The sequence below is a fragment of the Convolutriloba macropyga genome, chromosome 9 (assembly GCF_964194025.1).
Source record: "Convolutriloba macropyga chromosome 9, txConMacr16.3, whole genome shotgun sequence".
Lineage (NCBI taxonomy): Eukaryota > Metazoa > Xenacoelomorpha > Acoela > Convolutidae > Convolutriloba > Convolutriloba macropyga.
Genome location: NC_134476.1, coordinates 21,118,269 through 21,143,976, shown reverse-complemented (window position 1 = coordinate 21,143,976; position 25,708 = coordinate 21,118,269). Strand labels below are relative to the sequence as shown.

General features: G+C 34.7%; 1 protein-coding gene across 1 annotated transcript; it reads right to left on the bottom strand.

Annotated features, from left to right (window-relative positions):
• Positions 1–90: 90 nt before the first annotated feature.
• LOC142345663 (protein fem-1 homolog C-like) lies at positions 91–17,389 on the bottom strand. Its single transcript, XM_075397867.1, has 6 exons — positions 17,080–17,389; positions 16,419–16,703; positions 5,855–5,962; positions 5,571–5,700; positions 1,745–2,075; positions 91–1,311 (listed from the first exon to the last, which is right to left on the bottom strand). The coding sequence occupies exons 1-6, from the start codon at positions 17,365–17,367 to the stop codon at positions 219–221; spliced, it is 2,235 nt and encodes a 744-aa protein (XP_075253982.1). The 5' UTR covers positions 17,368–17,389; the 3' UTR covers positions 91–218.
• Between the last annotated feature and the right edge of the window lie 8,319 nt (positions 17,390–25,708).

The window sequence follows — 25,708 nt, the reverse complement described above, 5'->3', positions numbered from 1 at the left end:
TGAAGGCTTCATCTCATTTGGTCAATTACACACCGTTTGTCGCAATTTAAGCATGATGTTCGTCTGAATAGCGCTTTGATGCAAAGAAAATTACATAAAAATAATTAATTCTACCTAAATATTCAGAATTAGAAGCACAGGTATCATCCAATTTGGACTAAATTATATTTACTCTAAACTTATTAACGAGCGTAGTTTTATCGAGCGTAAATGATTAACTAATGTTTCTTTACAAACTTTTTAAGGTGCTCGCATAACGACGAAAAGTCACACTCATTCTCCAATACAGCGATAGCTGACAAACACTGTAGGGACTGAACTTTCAAGGGAAACATTGGAAAGTTTTCAGGATTTGACGACATAGAACTTTGATTTTCCGAATTGTCAGCACCAGTTCCGTTGTTTTGAGCTCGGGTTTCGTTCTGAATAGCTTCCAGTCTTTTAGTAAACATGGCCATATTATGTTTTGATGCTCTTTCGTTATAAACAAAAAGCGGACAAAAATCGGGTCTGTAATCCGCGTTGAAATCAATATGCGATCCATAGCTCTCAAACAATTTCAGAACATTTCCCACTTTTTCAATCTCAGCGTTTTTCGTAAGATTTTTGAAAAACAGTTCTAACGCGGTGAATCGCTTGTTGTTAGTCAAATCAACATCGCACAGTATTGTTTTGTAAACGCGAAGTAAAATATTAATAGCGGGCAAATGAGGGTATTCTGTAATTCTGTGCCGTTCAACCCCGCAACACTCTGAGCTCATAATAACATGCAACAATGTATTACCCTCCGTGTCTTGTATATTACTAGCAACAACTTCCGCCAAAAGGAATTCTATTTCTTCCGAATAATCTTCCATTTTCTTGCAAATTATTGATTGTTCCTCATCTGTTGATTTCTTTTTCGGTTTTAACTCGTCTTCTCTCACAAGTGAAAAGAAAACGATAAGTTTGCAAATCAGCTTCATGCACGTTAGATCAGTTTTGTTTTGAAATGATATAAAATGATCTGCAGGATTTTTAATCGCGGCTGCTTTGTGGAATTTATACAATGCGATACATGCTTTCAAAACCGAAAGAACATCCTCAATTTCGACCAAGTTCGTTTCCACGCCGGGGTGAATGTGACGAAACGTTTCGTTATTCTGTGTGTGAAAGAGAAACCCGAATAATTCGACGTAGGACTGAATAGCACATAAGAGAATGTTGCAGCAGAGAGCGTCCAAGTTTTCAACTAAGTTGCGCAATACATATCTCCATAGTTTCAAACATCGGTTGTAATCTCCAGCATCCGCTAATACAGCACCACGATACCTTCAACACAAAATAACATCAAAACTGAGACCAGGAATTCAAATATCTTTCGCTTCCTACTTTTCCAACGAGCTTTGCTATGACTTGTCCATTCAAATTCTAATAAATTGACAAAAATATATATAAAAACATTCAAATCGGCTACAATTAGTTTTCTCATATATGCCTTGCTGTTACGTTTTTTGAATAAGGAAAAATCTTCTAAGCGATTAGGGAAATTTTTGGGATAGGAAAAGATCATCTAGGCGGCTGAACATACAGCTTATAACGCGTGTTATTATATTTCAATTTGTTCTTTGATCATTGTTGATTTGTTTTGACTGGAGCCTTCAAGTCAAGTTAAATCTCATTACAACGATTCAGATGCAATCAAACCTCAATTCACGAAATGTCGGTTCATAAGTGCGCATATTGATATCTACAATTTTTATACCTAATGTAATATGTAGTATCCGGATGCTTAAACCCAAGCAATCTTTGCCTGACCAGAAGACTCTGCATTCGGATGTAATCTGGAGTGAACTCTGCTTGCATCACCTCAACATCGTCAACTGTCTGGTACTCAATAATATTACTCATCTCTGGAACTGGACTGGCCACCTTTTTGAACGCTTCTACTAGACCCACAGAGTGATAGAGAACCCTCATTTCACTTGCCCGTTTCCACCATTTGAGTCCTTCTGTTAGGTCTTGCTTTTTGTCAATCATAGAGCAGCCGAGCATCTCAAGAACATCTATTTGCTCGTTGGGAGAAACTCTGCTACCTGCAAAAATAGACTCTGTAAATTTATCAAAAGAGGCGATCAAAAGCGCTGACTAATTTGGGCGTCTGATTGAGAATTAAAAGTTTATATTCTGAACATAATAAACTAACTTGCATAACTTGCTCCTAAAACAAAATACTGAAGATAATTAATTATAAGCACCTCTTATATCCTCTACTGTAACATTATTTTACTCGTCAATTTGAGTGTAGAAAAATTTTAAACTATCTCCACAAAGAGCGGAATCCGGACAAGAATTCTCATAAAGAGAATAAGATCAAATTTTTAAAAATCGAATCTCTCCTTCGCCTGAGGAATACACAATTTTAAACCGGATTTACGCACAGACCTTCAGTTTAACTGTTGTAAAACAGATGTATCAATAATTGGAGTGAAACTAGATCTGAACAAGAGGGCCCTCGCCTACTAATGTGCGTTGCACGGAATGCTCCAACATTATCCCTGATGACGCGATACCACGATCAACTCCAGATGCCGGATCACAAAATGACGCTTTCAATTCCCCCAATGCATTGAAGGCGAAAAATAAGTCAATGTAGAAACGTCAAACATTTTTTAAAACAGTTTTTCTCCCATGGTATAGAGACAAGAAATAATTAACCATTTAATCCAATTGAAATCCAGGTTTTTTTGATGCTCAACCTTTTAATTTTCAGGCAAGCGGAATGAGCGATAGTTTTCATTCAATTTTTCAAGGTTACGTCTGTTAATTTCAACTTGGTTTGCGGTGCAAATGATGTTTGAAAGCACTTTGAGCAGCAAGAACTAATACAAAAATAAGGAAACATATAACGGCAAAACTAGATAAAACAAAAAATATTCTTTGTATCATGAAGTTAAAAACAGCAGGAAAAGTGCTGAATTAGTTATCAAAGAATCAAAAGATCAAACAAAAAAAGTGACTATCAGAGTTCTTAGAAAGGCAGCTTTTGATTGCAATGAAAACATATGCCAACACAAACGAAAACTCTTCAAACGACAACAATAATCTAAGAAAATGTTGATAAAATTTTTATCCTAGATATCTGAAAAAATGCCAAGTCAAAGTCATCAAATCAAAAACGTCACAATAAAAGATTTTAAAACCATGGAATTTTAGACGGCAAATCCCCGTTTCGCATGAAACTAATGAGACAAGGTGCAAAATATTTGTCTGAACTATCAGTTTTTACCAACGCTTCACAAAACAAATATCAACAAATACATTGAGAGGAGCATTCCACTTTTATGCCAACAAATTAGGGACCACTTAACAAAAGTAAGAGCAAATGCAGGCTATCAACGTTAGACCTGAACTCAATTTATTACAAAAACTATGCTACTACTAAGGATACTTCGTGGCGAAACAACAAAAACGGCAAAACCCAAAATAAAGTATCATCTTTAACACAGGGAGAAGTCAAGTGGTTGGGACCGTTACAGTTGAAAATAGATCTTTAGACAATGCTGACAATATCTTATTGAGCAGTCAATGCTACCGCTCATTACTTAGTCTAAGCGAGAGAGCTACAGAAGGAACTGATAAAACGGGCAAGATTTGAAGAATCACTCAAACTTTAAAACATGAGGCGCCAAAGCCACGAAAACTGTTATATATGATTAGGAACAAAAGAATTTCGCATAAAACTAAGGCGATAGGGAACAAGATAGTTGTCAGAACTATCAGTCTTTACCAACATTTCTCAAAAAAATTTTGAACAAAGACATTGAGAGGAGCAGTTCATTTTTATGGAAAGAAATAAGGCACCACGTAACGAAAGTACGAGAAAATGCAGGCTACAAAAACAAACTCACAATAAATTTTTAAAACAAATGCTGCCCAGGCAATGTCAGAATCCGCTAGAAATTAGAATAGCATAAGAGAGCAAAGTAGGGCTCTAATTATATGGTAAACCAGATGTCAATAAAAAAAGTAATGTCATAGACGGCTAAATTGTCAGATAAAAAATTGTTACACTCATGTACTTATTTTTCAGACATACGTTGCGTCAAAATCGAAAAAAAACCAATAAGATGCCGCTTAAAGAATAAAAATAAGTTGACATAAATAAAGCCGGCGAGAACTGTCATTAACAATATGATGCGACAGAACAACAAACGACTACAAAAGCAAACAAACCCAAAATTTTATGTACATTTGTTAAAAAACAGGTGGTGCTAAAGCTACTATCACCGTTAGATCCGAAGTCAAAATATTACGCAAACTATGCTACTACAAAGGATACTTCGTGGCGGAACAACAAAATAGGCAAAACCCAAAAATCTAACACAGAAAAAGTCAAAGTGGTTGGGACCGTTACAGTTGGAAATAAATTCTTGGGTAATCCTAACATTATCACAAGAAACAGACAACAATACCGGTCATTACTGAGGCTAAGAGAGAAATTAATTTAAAGAACTGAGAAGGCAGGAAAAATTTGAAGAAACTCAAAAATCAGGCGCCAAAGACGTGAAAACGGTTAGATATGATTAGAAACAAAAGAAGTACTAAGAAGCTGACTGAATAGGGAGACAATGAGACCTGTTAACAGTGATACTAACTGATAGAACCAGAAAAACAAACTTAACTACAAAAACAGCCAAAAGCATTTATCCAAAAGTTATTCAAAAGTTTTTTGAAAACAATTTTAGTCAAATTCATGAAAACCGTTAGCTTTACCTTGGAACGTTGAGCAAGCTTTCTTATTTCTTTAGAGAGCCAGAGAGACTTGTTATTAAAGAGACTACGTGCCAGAAAGACAAACCACTACAAAACGGCAAAATCACCAAAAGACTCAAAACAGCAGCCTTTTGAGGTGCCTAAACAATTGCTATCAAGCACTATTTGAACAATTGTATCACATTTAAAATCATTCGTGCAAAGAACCAGGAAGAACACAACAAATGAAAATGCCTTACATAGATATTCTTCTCTCAGACACGGAAATTTTGTTCATACATAAAAGATTTAATTTCATGCCTTGCAAAGTACTCGTTATTTACTCTCTTTACTACTCTTCGTGACTGCAATTATTACTCCAGTTTGACTTCGAATCGACACTATACAGACCAAAAAATTGTGAACAGATTGTCACCATGAAAAGACAATAGAAGTCAAAATCTTCGAATTGTAAAATAGCTCGCAAAATTTTACGACTAGGAAGATAAAGGCGACTATTGAAAATTGAATGTGTATATGGAAAATTACCATGAAAAGAAGAGAAAATTCGTAAAAGTTATAATATAACCCTTTTCTCTTCCTCAGAAGCAGTATTTTCGGTATCAGTAAGAAACTTATTGGTATTATAGAAACCAATTTGCTAAAATAATTATGTGGTTGAAATCTGCGTTTCAAGAGCTTTCTTATAGTACCACTTTAATTTACCTAGGATGCGTGGGTTATGGACAAAAACGTAAGCCTCGAATAATATTGCGCCATTTCTAAGGAAACTCTGGAACAATAATTATTTTAATTATGAATAGTCTTTGCTGTACCTCTATCGACCTCCTGTGCCACATTGGTCTCGTCTGTGATTGGGCAGATATAAGTGTCCATGATGAATCTGACCACAGATGTATGCGCAGAGATAGCAGCTGCCATCAGGGGCGAAACACCGTATTCATCCTAGAAATTATAATACCGCATATTCATATAAAATGCCTATTTAAAAAATGGGCTTCACAATTCTCATGTCAACTCGAGTGGAAACGCGCATAGCACCTTTGAAACTGGATCGGTCTGTCATGCAGAAAATGAATGGCAATAATCTTCAACTTACTTTCTGAAAAGTGGCTCCGTTGTCCAGTAAAAACTTCATTATTTCCACGCATCCACCCTCAGCACAGTCGTGTAATGCTGTATTGCCTTTCCTGCTGCGTCTGTTGACCTGTAAAGAAAAATATCAACGATTTGACACAACTTGTCATTTCAAATATTTTTTTGATAGAAAGCTTTTGTTTATCTCCAAAACATCTCCCATGTCAACAGGGAACAAATATTTCATATCATTGATCTATCCAAAAGAAAACTTGATAATTGAAAAACTAATAATTCACTAATAATTATTAATTGAGAATGGTAGATGGTTGATTTAAAAAAAGCTCAACTGATCGTGTGCCAGGACAATAGATGAGTCGGCCAATTAGATTTAAGAACACGTTGACACTATTACGTGTAGAAAACTCGATTATGTAACATTTTAAGTTATATAGAACTTAATGCATTCAACGACCACCCGACCCGGTAAAAATCTTCCGAGGTCAAATATCATGGGTGACAAATTAAATTTTGATCGATGTCAGCAGTTGATATGAACGACTTTCAAATAGAGCTCTATTTTTTTTACTAAGGTAAAGTCATAATTAGAGGAATTCACACGCAAAACGACGCAAACAAAAATCCACAATGGCCTTCTACTTTGGAAACGTCATAAAAACCTCCGAAAAATGCAATCGCAGACCAAAATTCGCTATCTAAGCTGATTTTTTTAAGTACATTACTATAGGTTCTCATTAGAAAGCGCAACAGTGCAGGCAAAATTGGAACTAATATCATGTTCTTGATATTTTGAAAAATGTCCAAAAACAATACCAGCTGCAACTTTCATTGTATGATAAACAAAATCAACAGAATATAAAAGCAGGAATCTAGACGACTCCTTTCAGAAATTTGCTAGCATGCTAACTTAAAACTTGATGTGTAAATACCAAAGTAGCCGATCAAAAATTCTTTAGTGAAAGATAACGAGATCAAAAATGCAGCAGCCAAAAAGAGCCATCAATGAATAAAGAGCCCGAGACTGATGAAAACCATTGTCAAAAATTATGAAAGACGCCAAGTTGATGGAACTGCCAAGGTAAATGGAAAGCAAATCTCACTTATCCCGGTGACCTATTTGATAAAGATTTATTCCAAAAAAGAAAAACTCCGCTAGGGTAAATCTCAATTTGAAAAAACGGAGGGTTTTTACATCCATTGAGCAACAGATACCATCCAAAAGCAAGAGGGCTTCTGATATGTCACAAGTGAAAGCCATGACAAATTTATTTTAATACTAAGGATAACACTTTCTATTGAACACGGAGGCTCGATAATGTGCGTACGCACATAATGTTCCGACTCCGCTCATCCACATTCTTGTCTAAATTGGCTACCAAAGGATGAAGAGATAGAAAGCTTTCAAAAACGTAAATATCGTTCAATAAACCACTAATGGAATACAATAATGCCACGATAGAGGGCCGATGAAACTTGGTGTTAAAAGGACAACTAAAGAGACAATAATAAGCATAACCGACTAAACGTCGGACGAATTGCTCTCGAACGACTAGTGGGAGCTCTAATCAATTGCAGCCTGCTTCAGTCGGGGGGAGGGGGTAGGTGGAGTCTAAATGGGACTACGAAGTTCAATAGTGGGCTTCCAATAACCGCATTAGCGGTTAACATATACCACTATTAAGATTTAAAGTAAAAAATGGCACCAGTTTCGGCGCACTTTTCATTTGACTTTTAGTATTAAATTGCCGCCAATTGAGTTCAGCTGCTCGAAATTGTGATTGAAACAGAATTTAAGATCACGCGAAAGGCAAACAAAAAGTCAAGGGCGCAAAAGTCACTCGAAAAGTCGAAACCGTCAAGAAAAAATTTTGCATAAAAAAGACACACACGTTTATAATAATTGCTATGCTTTTCGTTCAAGAGCAGTTCAAAATCAAATAACAGACATTAATTTTGACCAAAACTCGATGTCTATATTTAAAAAAATCAAGCTCGCATCAGATAAAACCTTAAAAAAATAAATTAGTCTTAACTTCATCAGAAAAGATAAGGAACCTGTCCTCAATGAGACTGGGTAACAAGACGACAAAAAAGAGCAAAAAGGTGCCAGTTCAAAAATAGGTTTTCAAATTATATTTTGTTCAAATACGTGTTCAAATATATTTCAATAGGAAGCTATTGAGACATGTCATTATCCAGTGTGCGTCATACGACTACAAAAAAGGACAAATAGCGTCAAAATTAAAATGTTCAATAAAATTTTCCGCGAAAATGGCAGTGAAGCCGTTAAAACCATAAACTTATAGCTAAGAGCATTAACGATTTTCAATAGATCAATATTTCAAAGCCAATGTGAACTACCATTAAATATTTTTTTATAAAAAATTTAAAAAATACAAATACATAAAAATCTCAAACATTTTATGAAATCTCTTAGTAACAAAAGCCTAGCAAAAAAAAGTTGAAACTAAAACTGTTAGAGATTTAATTATAGCTCACTGGAAACGGGCGGTGACCTGTCTTTACAGAGACTACGCTACAAAGCGACCGAAAAACGATTTAAAAAAATCGGGCCGCTCAAAAATCCAAAAATTTGTTTGAATTATTTTTCAATAGTCATAAATCAAAAATTGAACAGTATAGAAATGTGGAATATTTTTCATGAAACTAAATGGTCAAAGCCATCAGTCAAAACAAAGAACCAACCGTGAAAAAAACGTTAGAATTAACAAAAGCGGTTGAGGCTTCTTACTAATGAGGTTGAGTTACATGCTGACGAAAATGAAAGCAAGGAGACATTTGAAAAAAATCGCTTTTTGTTAAAAGTTAATTTGAACACCATTAAAACCCATAGCTAACTGAAATCTATAAAAAGTTTCAGTTACACGTCTCAGTGAAGCAATTGAAAACTATCAGGTAAATGTCGTACAATAACAAAATTAAAAACAAACAGGCAAAAATAACAAAATTTCCTAAGTTTTGCGAGAGAATCGTGTCTCAGCCCAAAAGCATAAATTGTTAAACAAAAATATTTATCATAATCAAATACGCCTCTTTTCGAGGATGTGCATTTTGCCAGCTATGAATTCTTCAACTGGAACTGTTAATAGTTTGATAATTCGACAAGGAAACAAAATGAACTTAGAAAATGTGCAATTAATCTAAAAAAAAAGAAAACCCGTATTATTAAAACCAAGAACCCATTAGTTAAAATTTAAACCGTTACAGACAGTTAATTATAACTCACAGTAAATAGATTTCCAAATGTTTTCACTGAGACTACGCCAGAACTAGAGAAAAAAGAGAAAACAGTGGCAAAGTTCAAAAATTCACCAACATTTTATTAAAAATATAATCAAAGTCATAAGAGACATTAGATAACAATTAAAAGCATTGTCAAGGTTTACTTAAACCTCTTAAAAAGCCAATTGGATCTTTGATTAGGGAGACTAAGTCACTGGACAACAAATAGTATAACAAGTGAAAGCAATACATAAAAAGACCAACAGAATTTAAGAGAACAATAGATCAGAGCCATAAAAATCATGAGCATAACTCTGAAACTATAAAATATGGTCGCTGGACCTCATTTCTTGAAAAAAGCATCTGTCATTAAAAGAGCCCTAGCTTTGAAATTCTTGACAGTAATTTATATAAAAACCTAAATGCAAAAATATTTTGAAATTATATTTTCGCAAATATATTGGAAAAATATTTGCGAAAAACTGACAAAATGATAATTCCAGAGGACTCTTGAAACCAACGGAAGCACAAAGAGCTTTCTTTTTCATGTTACAAAGAAAGTGACCGCAGTTTAAAGTCTACTTCCAGCAAATTTAAAGAGTGGGCTAAAAAAGCATAATTGTTTCCATTTTTGACGAAGTCTGAATTTTGAATTTAGCATAAAAAACCCAAACCAAATCGAACATTTCAGCAACCCTTCTCTGTCTTTAAACAAAATATCAATAACGCGACCATAAACACTTTTAGTATATTTTAGCAAAATTGACTAAAATAGGATCAAAAATACCGAAAATGTGAATAAAACCAACGCAATTTCGTCTACTACTCACAACTCCCTGTAAAAAAGGAAAAATAAAAAAAACTTTTTAATTTCATATTCTACGCTGGACGGGCTTTGTAATGATACCACTCACAATTCTCTAAGATGATTATATCGATCGGCCAAAATGACTGAACAAAAAAGGCCACTTGAGTATATAATTCCTCCACCCAATGAAGTGGGTCGGAACAATTAAAGTGAAATTCGCGGAATGAACGTGTGGATTTGTGTGGCCAGTGAAACTATCATCAAAATGCTAAACACGGCATTTGTTGGAAATACTAAAAACCATTGACGATAGAATGGTGAACGAGTACGCGTCTCACTATTGCATCAAAGCTAACACACCCCAACGTTCAAATCTAGAGTGAAAATATCTGGACTATCCTCGTCTCCATGTCGTAAACTTTTGGCAAAAAATTTTGGTAAGCCCTTTTGTCCAATTTTGAGGTAATTGTAAGACATTAACAAAAAATATTTTGCTTTTTGTGATCACTTTGCAGACATTTTAAAAGCGGCGAAGCGATAGTATGGCTGGTATTGGTCTCATCGTGGTTTTAATACGCGAGCCGAAAAACAGTAATGATGTACTTCTGTTTCGGTTTTTAATTGGTGAGGTGGCAAATCAACGGGACGTAATAGTCAACGCCACATGTGAAAAGTATTTACGTAAATTTGCCTAGTCGAAGTAACATGTAGAGGTGTCATTATGTATAGTTCAGTTGATTTTAACCAAGTTGGAATCGCTTTGCTTGCAAAAGCGTCCAGAATTTAAAAAGCAATCCTTTTGACAAAAACTACAAGCTTTCTATCAAGTTTCCTTAATTTTTTGGCCTATTCAACGGGGGGGATTGTTTCTATTAACTCATTTGTTTTTGTGCCTAAGGAACTATTATAGTTTAACTTTTTGCGATTGGGTTGGAGCATGTCGCACTTCAACGTTTAAACGGAAGTGTTGTGATGAAAAAGAACAGATGAGTCCGTTTAACATGTATTGGTACACGTGATTCTTTTGCTGTGTTCCTAGATTTTTAATGTCCTAGTGAAAGTATGGGTATTCCTTTAATCTGTTTAATAGAATCTCTTTCTTTCAAAAATGTTCTCTGATTTTATCTTTGAGACAGACTGTTCGTGCACTGACAGTGCGTGATTGAATATTTTGCGACAATTATGGTGCCGATATTCTGCCAATTGTCTCGCTTTCATTTCCGGAAATCGTCCGGCTAGAATTCTTAATTCATCGTTTTCCTAAATCTGCTAAGACCAATTGATCACGCGCCGAAAAACCAACCTTTTTCGCTAACTTATAACATTCCAAAGCTGCTTTTGTTTGAGTGACGTCATTTGTTATTATGTTGGCATGAGCTTTAAGGTCAATTGCAAGAAAAAAGTTTGGATAATATAAGACTTAAATCACTTACGAAAATGACTTCCCAAATCTTATATCTTAAAAATAAAAACAGTAAAAATTCCGTAGAGGTTACACAATTTAGACAATTATAAGGCTATTTAAACTGAGACATTAGCGTCATTTAAAGTTGGTGTAAAACTAAGATTTTGATTTCTTTGATTAGCCAATTTTTGTCTTCCTTCCCGGCATTTTCTTTACACAAGGGTTTAAGCAGTTTATTTCCAGCTTTCTTTCAGGCAATTTGCAGTTATCTTCCATCATTTGAAAGCTCTTTGGCACTAGAAATTTACGCAAAAAAAGTCTTTATAAGGACAAGGCGGCTCGTTAATGTGCGTTCGCACATGATGTTCCGACCCGAGCTCATCTACATTTTTCACTAAATTGTCAACCAAATGAAGAGATAACAAAAATTGATGTTTGAATTTTAAAAAAATGCTACAAAACCTAACTACAAATTGAATTACATAATGCCATTTCTCATTACAGCGCTCACGAGATCTACCAATAAAAATACTACGAGAAAAAACAGCAAACAACAAATTATGCAAAAACAAAATTTTCACGGCAGAAACCAAATATATAATTTTATAAAGCACCTAGTAACAACGTCAAAATGCAATCAGATAAAACCTTAACTCCACAAAATTAGTTTTTGCTAACTATACAGCAGATGTATGTTTTTCATAATGAGATTAGGTAAAAAGTTGACAAAGAGAAAAAAAATGAGGTTAGAGTCAAAGATCAATCAACATTTCTTAAACCAAATAATTTCGAAAGTCTAAAAAAATCTTTAGCTTTTTAACAAAATAATTCTTGATAAATTTACTAAAAAGTCAATATGAAACTAATGGGACCTGTCTTTGCTGAGACTAAACCATAGGAATAAACTAAATACGCAGAAAATCTCAAAAAAACAAACAATTTACACAAAGACGCAGAAAATCTCACAAAATTACGAACAATAACATAAATTATTGAAGCCATTAAAATCATTAGCTATGATCTGAATTTTATTTATTTTTATTTCAGTTTACATTTATACTCATTCAGCTAAAATTATACTGAAAGAGAAAAGAAGTTCGTTCATTTGGGCCACATTTGAAAATCATTGGGATCTGTTATTACCTGAATAAGCTAAAAGAAGAGAAAAAAGAAACACAAATACACCAGTCACAATATTTTTTCATGAAAACTCATAATGTCTACCAAACAAAACATCAGTTACGACATAATATTAGTGGACAAGTTGTTTTTTGAAATTCAAGGAATTGGAGTGGACTTCTCAATGACGAGAATAAGTTGACGAAAAGAACAAAAAAAAACTGAAAAGTTTGAAAAATCTTTGAAGATGTATAATATCATAATTTTTTAGACTATTGGTTTTAAACTGACTGCTTCGGGTAAAATTATTTACAACAGGTTTATGGGCAACATTACAGGCAACATTACAGGTTTATGAGACCGATAAGAATTTTACGGCTACCTAAAAATAAAAAGAAAGCAAAAACAGCAAACTCTCAAAAATTAAGCGAGAAAAGTTTCAAAGCCATTAGAGAATGAAATTTTCAGCATACACTCTTCTATTTTGAATTAATTTTTTAACAGCAAGCTGATTGTTTCTATTGTTACAAAATGACTTGAAAACAACAAATATAAACAAAGATATTAAATCCACGAAGTTTTTGAGAAAAGCCCTAGTATCAAAGACATTAAATTCAATTATTTTCAACGGAGGTAATTAAACACACTAAATTCTGCCTCGATGAAATAGCAATCATAGGTTTCATTCAGGTGACATCAATAACTCATCACAATAAGTCGTATGGCAAAGAAAAATACATCAAAACCAGGAAATTTTTGGGGAAACCCATAGTATCAAAGTCATAAAATTCTACAGCTTTCAACGGAAGGAATTTAATACGCTAAATTATGCCTAGATGATGTGACGACTAGGAAGCTTGTCATTCAAAATTTTTGACTATGAAAACAACAACAAAAACAGGCAAAATCCAAAAGTTCGGTAGAAAATTGAGAGAAGAAAGTGTCGAAGCTATTTAAACCATAAGCTTTTCTCTCTGAAAACTTTTTCAACGATCCATTGAACGTCTTCATTAAGCCAATGGGAGCTATCAATATTAGGATAAAGTAATACGATTTCAAAAAGAACCAAAATTACTAAAAAGAATCCAAAAAAAATTATGAAAACTCGTGCACCGAAGTCAAAAAAACCAATAGTTAGAAGACAACACCGCGAACTAGATAAATTGTTGTTGATGCGGAACTGATGCGGAACTGAAAAAAAGCGGAACTGTCATTACCGAGATTGACTCACAATCCACGAAAATAAACTTAAGATTGATTTATGTTCAAAAAAAATTTAAAAAAAAAGTATTTTTAAAGTCTTAACAGCTATTAAACTCAAAAGCTTTCATAGGAATTCAATGAATACGCTCAGCTATGCCACGATGTGAATACAAGGATGTTTATCATGCCTAGGTAATCAATAAGACATCACAATATGTCTTATGACTATGAAAAAAAAACAACAAATAGAGGCAAAAACCAAAATTTCTTTAGAAAAATGGGAGAAGAAAGTGTTGAAGCCATTTAAACCATATTTCTTTCTCAAAAAGTTTTATCTATGATCCATTGGACGTCTTCACTAAAGTAAAATGTAGCCATCAATATTAGGATGACGTGATAAGATTTCAAAATGAACCAATAAAACGAAATGTCCAAAAAATTTTTTTAAAAATTTGAAATCTTGTGGCATTGAAGACGTATAACCAATAGTTAATTGATAAAGCCGCCAATGAGATTAACTTATGTTGTAGTGATATTAAGGAGTTCAATCCTGTTTTTACTTAGACGAACTTACAGTTTACAAAAATAAGTTTATGATTTACTAATTTTAAAAAAAATTTCGAAAATTTATTTTCAAAGTCTGAACAGCCATTAGCTGTCCACTCACAGCACTAGATAGGTTCACTTAATGCTCAGTAGCAAATCTATTGCACCTTTAGTCAACAAGTTAATGCCATAGGATTATGAAACTTTAGTAAAACCTCAAAAAATAAATCAAAATTTCATTTGAAATTACGAAATTTGAGATACGAATCCAAAAAAAACATGAGCGAGCCCTTCGAAACAAATTTTTTGTTCATTGGGCTTCATTTGATCGTAAAAAAGGTTTGTCATTAACGGAACTTCGATATTAAAAGTGTCTAGTAGTCTCTAGGTGACTTGAAAGAACAAAAAAATTGCAAAATTTTCTAAAAAAAAAAAGCTCCCAAACCTAATTCGATTTTTTTTATATTAAACTTCCCTCTAAGACAAGAACTAGTCTTTATTATCTTTTTTCGTCTATTAAAAACCTAAAATTGATTTACTTTTTGGCGTGAAATCTAGTTTTAAATTAAATTTTTCGTAAAAAAAACGTTAATTCGAACGAAAATTACGGTAAAAGTGAACAAAAGTGAACCAAATATCCAGTGTTCACATCGAACTTTAAACCTCGATAACTCCTCGAAAAAAAACGAAATTAGAAAAAAATCTTTTTAGTTTCGAATTTTACGCTGGACGAGCTTTTTAATGATACCACGCACATTTATCTACGATGAATATATCGGTCGGCCAAAATTCACGGAACAAAAAAAACCCATTTGAGTATATAGTTCCTCCCCCCACAAGTGGGGTCGGAACAAAAAGTTTAAGGGGTACTAACTTCATCGCACTTCAAGCATTTCGGTAAATAATGGATTCTTTTCATTATTATTAAATATGACACTTTTTGACCTTTGAAAATTTTTAAACAATAAAATAATCAACAAAATATCGAGAAAACAAAAAAAAACTGCAAGGGTTTCAGGAGAAAATAATAACTCTGCAAACAATTTTCCAATTGCAGAACGTTGCATTCTCAGTCGTTTCATACTTCTCAGCAAAAACTGTTCTAGCACAAGAAATCTACCTCTAGGCGCCAAGCCCCTAAAATCTCAAGATTATTGAAAATAAAAATATTGTTGATAGCTTTGTGTCCGATTGATGACAATTTTGATTTGAATACCTCTCTTAGAAGTGCTGTGAGAACACTCGAAAACGATAAACAAATCTGAAGCGAAATTCTACTCTCGTTCTCTTGCTACACGTTAAAAAATACAAAGCACTGTACGCTCTTTCTATACAATTTGACTTTTTGCTGGAGATTGGACAATTCAGTGCTCTGATTTTTATTTGCTGAACCTGAACCTCAATTGATTTGCGATTCTAATGAGATAATATTTCAGCCAATAAGAGTAACAAAGCCTTCAGATTTTGTCTGAGATCAATTTAAGGCAACCAAAACTTGTGTTATGCTGCTTCTCAATAATAATCAGAATCTCTTCGCTTTGTTTTTCAAAACGTTAAATCAATTGGCAACTGTCTCACGTCGATTCTTATAGGTTTTTACAACATCTATACAGCGGTACTACGTACAAGGAATCTTTTTGTCTCATATGTTCTAGAGTGCATCTTGAGAAACAATTGCAATCATTTTGAGAACTGATCACGGCCTGACAAACGTGAAAAGCAGACAGAATGAAACAATGAAGCGCAGTTATAGAGCACATATCGAAAGAAAAATTGAGAGATTTTAACGGATTGTTGCATTTTTATCAAAATTACTTTTCATACATCCTGCTGAAACGGATAATGTGTCAAACTAATGCCTGTTTGATAGTCTACCAAAAGCAGTAGTATTATGCATTGTAAGGTGGCAAATATGAATACGGGAATATCCTGTGTAACGCACAAAACCAAATAAGCCGTCTTGTTATTTTAGTCTACTAAATTTGACTTTCATGTCGCTACTGGAAAACCTACATTTTTATGTCGCTACTGTAAAACTACCTTTCACAAATTTTACAGAACAAAAATTTCCTGAACTTTAAACGCGATTAACGGCAAATCAAGGCATACAGAGATCTTGAAAACCTACGTAAGTAAATTTGCATTTCATCATTAATGAGCCACGCGAAATACCCGCGTTTACATCGGGCTCCAGATGAATTTCAATACGAGCAATTTGAAGCCATGCTTTAAAATTTTTACCTGAGATCCACTTTTGACCAACACTTTGACAATTTCAAAATGTTTCTTGTAACATGCAATCATTAGACAGGTATGATTGTGTTGATTCGCAATTTCAATATCAGCTCCATTGTGAATGAGGAACTCAACAATATCAATATGACCATCAAAACAAGCTGCACGTAGAGATGTTGAATTCGTTGACGTGACAGCGTTTACATCAGCTCCATGTTGAAGGAGATATTTTACAACTGCAATGTGCCCAGCGGCGCTTGCGACCCAAATGGGAGGCGCATCTTCGATTACCTAAAACGCACAATAGTATTATACGGGTATTATGCATGCGAAATGGATGACTAGACTGCAAAAGCGATTTTGCAATATGCGAGCATTATTGCCGAACGGAAGACCCGATAACAGTTTATACTTGTTATATGGTATTGGCATTTAAAGGGACAGTTGACGATGAATTCAGACCCTTACGATTATGCTTTTGGTATTTCGAGGACAAATTTGTGCGTCATTTTAAAAACTCAACCAATTCCCTCATAAGCGCCCCCCAAAGCATATTGTCACCCTCAAATTTATACAAAATTCCGCTTCGAATAAATTTTCAATAAACACCACATGACTAAAATAATTGCAACAAACATTGGTTGAGAAGTATTAAACAGAAAATAACCTCATGTTCGAATCGAACAGTTCCGCACTGGTCAACAGGCAATCCCAGACTCTCAATCAGAAACTGCGCCACCGCCAAGTTCCCATGCTGACATGCGCAAATTAAAGGAGTGCTGCCAGACTTGCGGAAGTCATCCGATGTCCACTCGGGGCGACGTTTGATAAACGCATTCAAGAGTTCTATCACTTTTCCAGCTTGGTCTCGCTCTATTGCGTGGTAGATCAGATCCAGAAAATTTTCCAGAAGAAGAGAGTCAAATCCTGGATCTATTATTATAGAGAAGTCCATAAGTATTTCTCTAAAATATATCTTGTTCGCTTCCAAATTTGTTGTAAACAAACATGCCCAAATACTGGTGTCATTGGTTCAAGGTTACCAATATTTCATTCAATCCTTTGCATCCTAGTATCCAAAATTACTACTATTATTAATAAAAACGGCCTCATATTAAAACTTGATACTGTTACTGGCACTTAAAAAGCCCATCTGATTAAAATTTTCAGATAGCTTAATTTTAACGATAGCAAATTTAAGCAACTCTAGTCTGCAGATATGAATACTGACAAAACTTGCATGTCAAAACAGAATTCTGCAAGTAGCTGGCGTATCTTTCTTTAGTTTCCCCGATAACAAAATCATAACTCTGCATTAAGTACCAGAATATGAAAATATTTACAAAATTAAATTCTAAGCAATCTAAAATATTTTGATATTAATTTGAACATTGATTATGAGTCAAAAAGGATCTGAACAAGATCTCAGATTGTACAAATAATAGATACAAACTACAGCATATAAACACAGGATAGATTTTCGTCACAAAATTATTTGCATTTACCCTAGTGATGAGTGAATTCAAATCTCTCACGGATCTTGCGAGAATTGAATCTTGCCTAAGAAATTAAAAGGCCATTTCTAGGTCTGGGAAGTGTTTAAAAGGTCCGGTAGTGACATTAAGAAAGGTTTCATGGATCATAGATATGCTAGCGGATTCAAAATCTTGCAAGAATCTAGCCCGATTTTGCTTTCCTAAAAACCATGGTTTTTCTAGCATGACAATTACTGAGGAGCATGATTACAAAGAGGTAGTTCATATGACTTTCCAAAAGTTGAATAATCTTGAAGTCATATCTTGCAAACTTTTTGAAAACTCTCTCAGAAGATTAAATGATCAAAAGAAATATGATCCAAAATGATGAAAAATTCATTTTTGACGTCAATGGACACTGAAAGACAATCTAACTTCTTGATTGGACCATTTTAGAGCATATTCACAACAAAATTCATCTATGGAAAGATAGTCGGAAAATAGTAAATTTAAAACGCACCTTCTATGATCAAAGTTTATTCGAAACGTGCCCAGAATTTCAGTAACTCGCCTGATAAGATGACAAATTATTACGTTTTTTTCTCACATTTATGACGAAGTGAGACACTTTTACCGCTCCAAATTTGCGTCTGACAGCAAAATACATTTTCTTCAAGGATGCATTTGAGGAAAGGTTTACAATATATTTTTGTTCAATCTCTGCCTAAATTTTAAAAGTCCTTATCATAAATCGCTCCTTGAAAAAGCTTGGCCTAATGAACAAATTTTTTTTACGTAAAACTAACATTAAAACAAACAAAATATATCTAAACATGAATATCGATGTTATCGCCCTTTTAAAATTCAGCCATTTCTCTGTGGCATATATGGGTTGACGTTCTTATTCTGCCTGACAAAAACGGTCCACAATGCCCCTGCTCTCTTAGGCATTTGGAACAGCAAGAGCAAACCACACAAACCGTTTTCTAGGTAAAGATTGAAATAGAGCTGTTCTTGAATTCAGCTTTTTGTAGCAGATCTAAGGCAGTTTTTCAGTTTTCGCTTTTATCTGTGACATGCATCGACAAATTCGGTGTGTATTTTACAGCAATCTAAGGATTAAAATGGCTTTCCCTTTTCTTACATTAGCGGTAGCATTCGCTTCAACCTGCATATAATTTCAGTAGCCCAGGAAATAAAAGCGAAAAAAGTGAATATAAGGAATTCAAGCTGATTACCTCTGATAAACTGATCCATTTCGAAGAACTAAATGAGAGTGAATCTAAAGCAAGAGTCATCAAGATTCTACCGTGAGCCGGTTTAAACTTGGCTCTGTCTGACGAGATAAAGGTTACGCCACCTTTGGCTATTTAATTTTCCGCGATGACCAATTGTTTCCGCGATGAAACATTAATCTGTTTAAAACGAAACTGTGAAACACTGACTCTTTGAAGCATACAGCGCTGGTTCGTCATCTCAGGAGTGAGAAGCTAAAACAGTTCTTCACTGACCTTGTTGATATCTTTCCTTATTATTATAGAGGAGGCTTGCCCAGTGAACTGCAAACTGTTGGAGTTGAGGACATAAGATAAAAATGTGGATTCTTTAAGAGTGCAGTAACGGTATCTATCTAGTCAGAGTCAAACGGGAAGGCTTTGAGCGTTAAGTAATCAACCAGGATTTTATGTAGACCAAATTTTCATTAACACTTGAGCCTGGATCGTAGGTTTTGCTGAACAATGTGACAGTTTTTCATCTAAAAAATTATGCAGCGGTACAGCTAATCTTGTCAAAAACAGTCTTCATAGGTTTGCATCTTCCATATTAAGCGAAAGCCGCTGTTTTTTTAGGTTTGAGGGACCGTTTCACGTCATGTTGCACATCGGTACAGCCAATCTTAGTCGTAAGAATTCTGCCTAATTATGCAATTTCCAAATTTAGTGAGGGCAGCCGTTTTTAGGTTTGAGGGCCCGTTTGAATTACGGTTGCAAAGCTCTCATTAGCTATAGAACCTAATGAAAAGCCCAATGCTTTAAGTAGCTAAATCGTATTGCAATTTATTTAGATACACAGAAAATTGTCATTGTGATTACGGCAAAGCAAAATTAAGCATTTATCACAAAAACAAGTCAGGAATTGTTTTAGTGTTTTAAATGGTGTGAGTGGTAGAAGAACTGCTCACTTAGGAAGCGATGATCTCAACACAAAGAGGTTCCACTTCAAAATAATAATAGTAAGAAATAACGATCTTGGGGCTTTCTGTGACAGACCAGTTTCACCTTCAATTGTTGTCTACATTAAAGCTGAACACTTTCTGATTATCTTCGATAAACCAATTACTTTCAAAGAACTTCTAAATGAGAGTGAATCTAGAGCAAGAGTCATCAAAATTCAGCCGCGAGCCGACGTTAACCCGAATCTGATTGACAAGACAAAGGTTATCTAAGGAAACTACACCTTGGGCTCAATTTATTTTTCGCGATGAACATCAGTAAAGAAATCTCCCCACTACGAGGTTTTCACATGATTGCTTTTTCGCCTGGAACTTCATAGCGGAAATTGAAGCTTGCAAAAAATCGGCTTTTAACGCCAGGATGCATGACCAGAAAATTGGGCAAAACTGTTCAACTTAAACATATTGAAGCAGATTTGTTTTACATGTAAATAACCTTGTTCCACAAAACGAATATCTTAACTGATTTTACCTAGTGTTTTGTTTCACTGCATTGTTGCAAATTGAAACATAAGCTTCATCACGAGCAAAAGCACGGCTCGTGAGTGTTCTCAACAGTGAATGGGATTAGATAGATCCTTGTCTGATTCGATGATTTTTTTCCATAATTTTCTCTACTGTGATTGACTGCCATGAGATTTTTGACTTTTTTCAATACTGCTGTTATGATTATGATTATTATAACAGTACTAATAAAAAAAATACTGATAAAACTAGTTGTAACAGTAAAGAAAACAATATCAAAAATTATACTATCAAAAATAGTATTTATAGTATTTTATTAAATATCAGAAGACATCAATCAAAAAGAATAATTATATCAATAAAAATATCAGTGATAACAATAAATTTAGAAATTAAAAATGTATAAATGAAAATAATATTGCGGCACCATGGGTTCCAATTTTTTAAATTCCATGGGTTGTACTTGCCGTAAGTATTGAAAATTTATATCAAAACTACCTCTGATTAGACAATTGACCCAAGTTTCTGATGGAATTCACAATTTCCACAAAACTTGAGACATTTGTTTGAGAACACGGATCGAATCATTTTGAAACAATTGTTATTTTGCAAAACACTAAAATGAGTGCTTGGGTTACAACTTTTATTACAGCACAATAATAAAACCATTATAATAAAACCATGAAAAAATTAAGATCATTCTTGGGCTCAGTACACTTGAGCAAATTGATTCCCATTAATCCTAAATTAGGTCATCCCCTTCGACCATTGCTAAGAAAGTCAATTTAACCAAATGCGAAGCATCTCTTCTAGGTTTATGAAAAACTGCAAAAACGCTATCACGAAGAATGGAAAACGGTCGAAATCTCATTGCGTTTTCTAGATTCAATAGAAGAGCTACAGCGTCAATGAATTAGAGCTAGGAACAAGAGATCCGGCGGATGCTGACTTGCAAGCAGCATACGACGCTAGACAAAAAGCGTTATTCGGTTCGGTTTTACGTGGGCCAGCAGCCCAATGGTTTGAAACCTTAGCACCAGCATTAGCATGGAACGAAGTTAGAAATCAGTTCATTACTCGTTTCACTGATGCAAAAGATAGGTACAGAAAAAGGATTGAAGTGGAGAGTATTAAAAGACAGCCAGAAGAGTTGATAAAAAGTTATACTCAACGAGTAACAAACGCAGTTGAAAAAGGATGGCTAGATCCTGATTTTAACAACGACCAGCGCACCGCTAAGTGTATGGAGTACTTTGTAAGAGGACTAACACCTCCTGCACTTGAACAAAAGGCACACCAGTTTTTAATAGAAAATCCAGCTACAACATGGCAACAATTAATGGACCATGTAGCTACTAAAGACTTGAGCTTTTAGGTTGGCAGCGAATTCACGGGTACCGCCTCGAGTAGTATTGACAATAAAATAGAAATAGAAGGGTTAAAAACCAACTCACAGAAATTGCAAATCTCATGGAAGATCACAAAATAAACGCTACCTACAACAATAACAATCCCAGATTTAAAACAAAAACAGACTAGCTTTTGCAAGTTTTGCAAACGTTCAGGTCACACAATAGCATATTGCTTTAAGTACAAAGAGTTTAAAAACGAAAATCGGAACCCTCCTCAACATCGAGAAAAGTTCACAGATAATTATAAACGCAGTCGGAGCCATCCGCCAGGTCAACAAAATTACAGATCGAACAATTATGACAACCAAAATTCTAGGGACAGACAGAAATAATTATAACCAAAATCAATCATATCAAAACAACTCTAGGTCAGAATACCGACATCGATCACCGTACCTATCAAACTCTTCAAACAATTACCGATCATCATCCAACGATGGCCGGTGACAGGAACGACAAAGTAACTTTAGAAACAACTCCTGTAGAGATAGTATTAGACAAAATAGTAGGGATAGACAGAGAACGCTCCTCCTAGCTCAGAAAATCGATATCGTGATAGGAGTAGAGACCAAGACCGTGATAGGACACCTACTAGACAAGGCAATGCTACTCATTCAAGAGATAGCAGTGATGGGCGAAGCCCTCGAGTCCACTTTACCAGCGAAACTCCCGGAGGCTATTACAACGAGGATAACAACAACGACGAGTATTTCAACTAGATAGGTCTCCGTTCATAAACGCTACTAATAGCAAAGCAAGTTATTCACATATTTATATTAATTTATATCAATCCGTCGGAGACAAAAATAAAAAAACGGTTTGGAAAGTTTTTATTGGACACAGGAGCATCAAGCTCTATAATTAATTACAACACTTACATTGAACTGTGCAAAACACAAAGCTTCGAAAAATCATACTTTAGCGGTTAATGGTGAGGAACTTATTGGGAATGGACTTTCTTGAATCCACTGTAAAATCCATTGACATAAGCACTCCAAAAATTGACTTAAAAACTTACCCTGAAGTAGCCGTCAAACTATCTAGATACCAAACCAAAAACTATCCGTATGTTAGTTCCTACAAAATTCGAACTCTTGATCAGCAGCTTCCATTAGCACCAAAATCAACTCGCGTAAAATCAATTAGACCACCAAATGAATTTTTCAGAAAAAGAACCTCCTTTGTAATTGTAAGTGAAGTGCAAGCTCAAAGTATTTATACTTACAATGTTCAGTGTTATAGAAAAGAAAAAGAACTACCAATAATGCTAAACAATCCTCAAAACAACAAGGTGGTCATTCAAAAGCGTCCTACTGCACTCACTTTAGAATAAATTGAAATTAAACAATACCCAGAATTTTCTGTAGTTGACAACGTTGCATTCAACCACCTAATGAACAGTGACACTAATTGGGATCAAATATTCCATATTATTGAAAAACAAGGTCCAAAAATTTCAAAACCCCTGAAAAGCAAAAGAAAACAGAACAGCGCAAACGACAGCAAGAATTTACCAACAACTACGAATTGGAAACAGACTTTAGCGACGACCTTAAGGATCTTAAGACGCAATTAGAAATAACTGATGAGAAAATCAGACCCGTTGAGCTTCCCAAAGAAAATTTAACCGATCACACGTTTCCCAAAAAATTTGATTTCAGTCAAGCTGACATCAATGATGAAAACTTAGACAAATTACTGAGAACTCGTTAAAAATAAGGACGTTTATTCTCAACACAAAAACGATGTTGAAAAGATAAAGCAAAAATTTCATGTCAAGTTTTACCAAATTCAACTTTAACAAAGAGACCTTCCAAAGTACCATAACATTATCATGAAAAACTAGAAAACCTTTTGGAACAACTGTGTAAAACAGGTATAATCCGGGAAATTGGTAATGATAAAGAAATGGGTTCAGAATTTATTAATCCAATCATACTCCTCCTACCCAAGGGGAACACAGAGAAACTGGTTATAGACGCCCGATATTTGAATTCAATAACAGATCTTAGTCGATATTCAGGCCACTCGAACCAATCGGAAAAGCCTATTAACTAGACTTAAAGGTAATTTTTTACAACCAGTGATCTTTGTTCAGCTAATAACCAAGTGCCTCTAACTGAGAAAAACAAACAGATGGAAAGTTTTGTAATGGGTCCAAAGAAATACACATTTGAACGCGGATTTTATGGACTATGCGGTCTACCTAATTTCTTAAGCCGTATAATGACTATTCATTTTGCACCATTAATCAGAAAAAAAGCTATAACCTACATTGATGACACCATCATGCAAGCGCAAGATGAAACCGAAATGTTTGAAATAATTGACAAGTATCATGAACTCTTCAGAAAATCGGGGTTAAAAGCTCAACCTGAAAAGACTAAATTTTTCCTTAGGAAAGTACAGTTCTTGGGACACGTAGTAGGTAAAGATAGAATACAGCCAGTCAAGAAGCAAGTAGCAGACTTAAAAGCACTCAAGTCGCCTGAAAACAAACGTGATGTCATGAGAGTTCTAGGTTGCTTAGGATTCTAACGCATGTACATCAAAATTTGCACGTTAACTGCAAACCATTCTATGACCTAACCCGCACAGAAACTAAGTTTGTCTGGACTACGGAACACGAAAAACTGTTTAATGACATTAAAATCAGGATTAGCGAAGATACTATCTTAGCAACACCTGATACTAAAACCATTTCCACGTGCATGTAGACGCTTCTTCATAGGAGTAGGCTCAATTCTCGTCTAGGATTCTTCGGACGGGAAACGAATAGTGTCTTTTAACTCTGGAATTTACACTAAAGAGGAACAAAAAATGAGCACCACAGCACGCGAACTTTGCGGTGTAATATCTGCATTACAAACTTATGAGCATTACTTAATTGGTTCTCCCCATCCCGTATATGTGTACACAGACCATAAGCCTTCAATGTATCTATGGGGTAGAGAGAAGATCTCTCACAGGTTTTCCAGATACCAATTAGTAATTTCTCAATTTCAAAACTTAAAAATTATCTGGACCGAAGGAAAAAACTTAGCTTTTCCCGACATCCTAAGTCGTAATGTAAATTTTGAAGACCTTGAGAAGTATCAACTTAAACACAAAAAATACCAAAACACATTAGTTTTTACGACGAGCATGGTAACGAGGAAAATACTTCATTTTGCGTGATAATGAAAGGGGACCAGCAGATGAATTTTTTTTCCAATCTTAAAACAAAGCATAACAGGTATCGACAAATTTATTTTCAAAAACGACAAAATGGTAAAGCAAAAGTACGACAACCATCAAAACAGACTCTGTTCAATAAATAATATTTCGGAAGATTTTTCGTATGCTTCATCAATTAACCACTCCAGACGTCACCGCGAACATGAGATAACCCCTGTATCAGAACAGGAGGAGGACGAAATGCCTGACCACTATACAGAAATCCCTTCCTACCAGAAAGAGGAGACATCCGAACAATATTTTGACCCAATTTATTTCGAAGTTTGAGCTGCTCAATGAGAACCAGCCGCCGGACTTAAATTTTGATGAACTGTACATTGATCAAACTAATACAACAGACTCGGAGTATAGGTTCCCATTAGAATACGATAAAGTTTTTCTCGTGAAAAATAGTTTATGTATAGATAAAACCGAATTAGCTAAAAAAATTCCCCAAAAACCCAAAAATTAAAGATGCAAGGGAGCTCATCGATA

Bases quoted from the DNA above. Each gene is read 5' to 3' on its own strand.
- LOC142345663 (XM_075397867.1), bottom strand. From the start codon at position 17,367: ATGGACTTCTCTATAATAATAGATCCAGGATTTGACTCTCTTCTTCTG. The intron at 5,963-16,418 runs GTAAAAATTTTA...TTTTCTTTACAG, and splicing joins TGGTCAAAAGTGGATCTCAG to GTCAACAGACGCAGCAGGAA. The intron at 1,312-1,744 runs GTATAAAAATTG...TTTGTGTTGAAG, and splicing joins GATACTACATATTACATTAG to GTATCGTGGTGCTGTATTAG.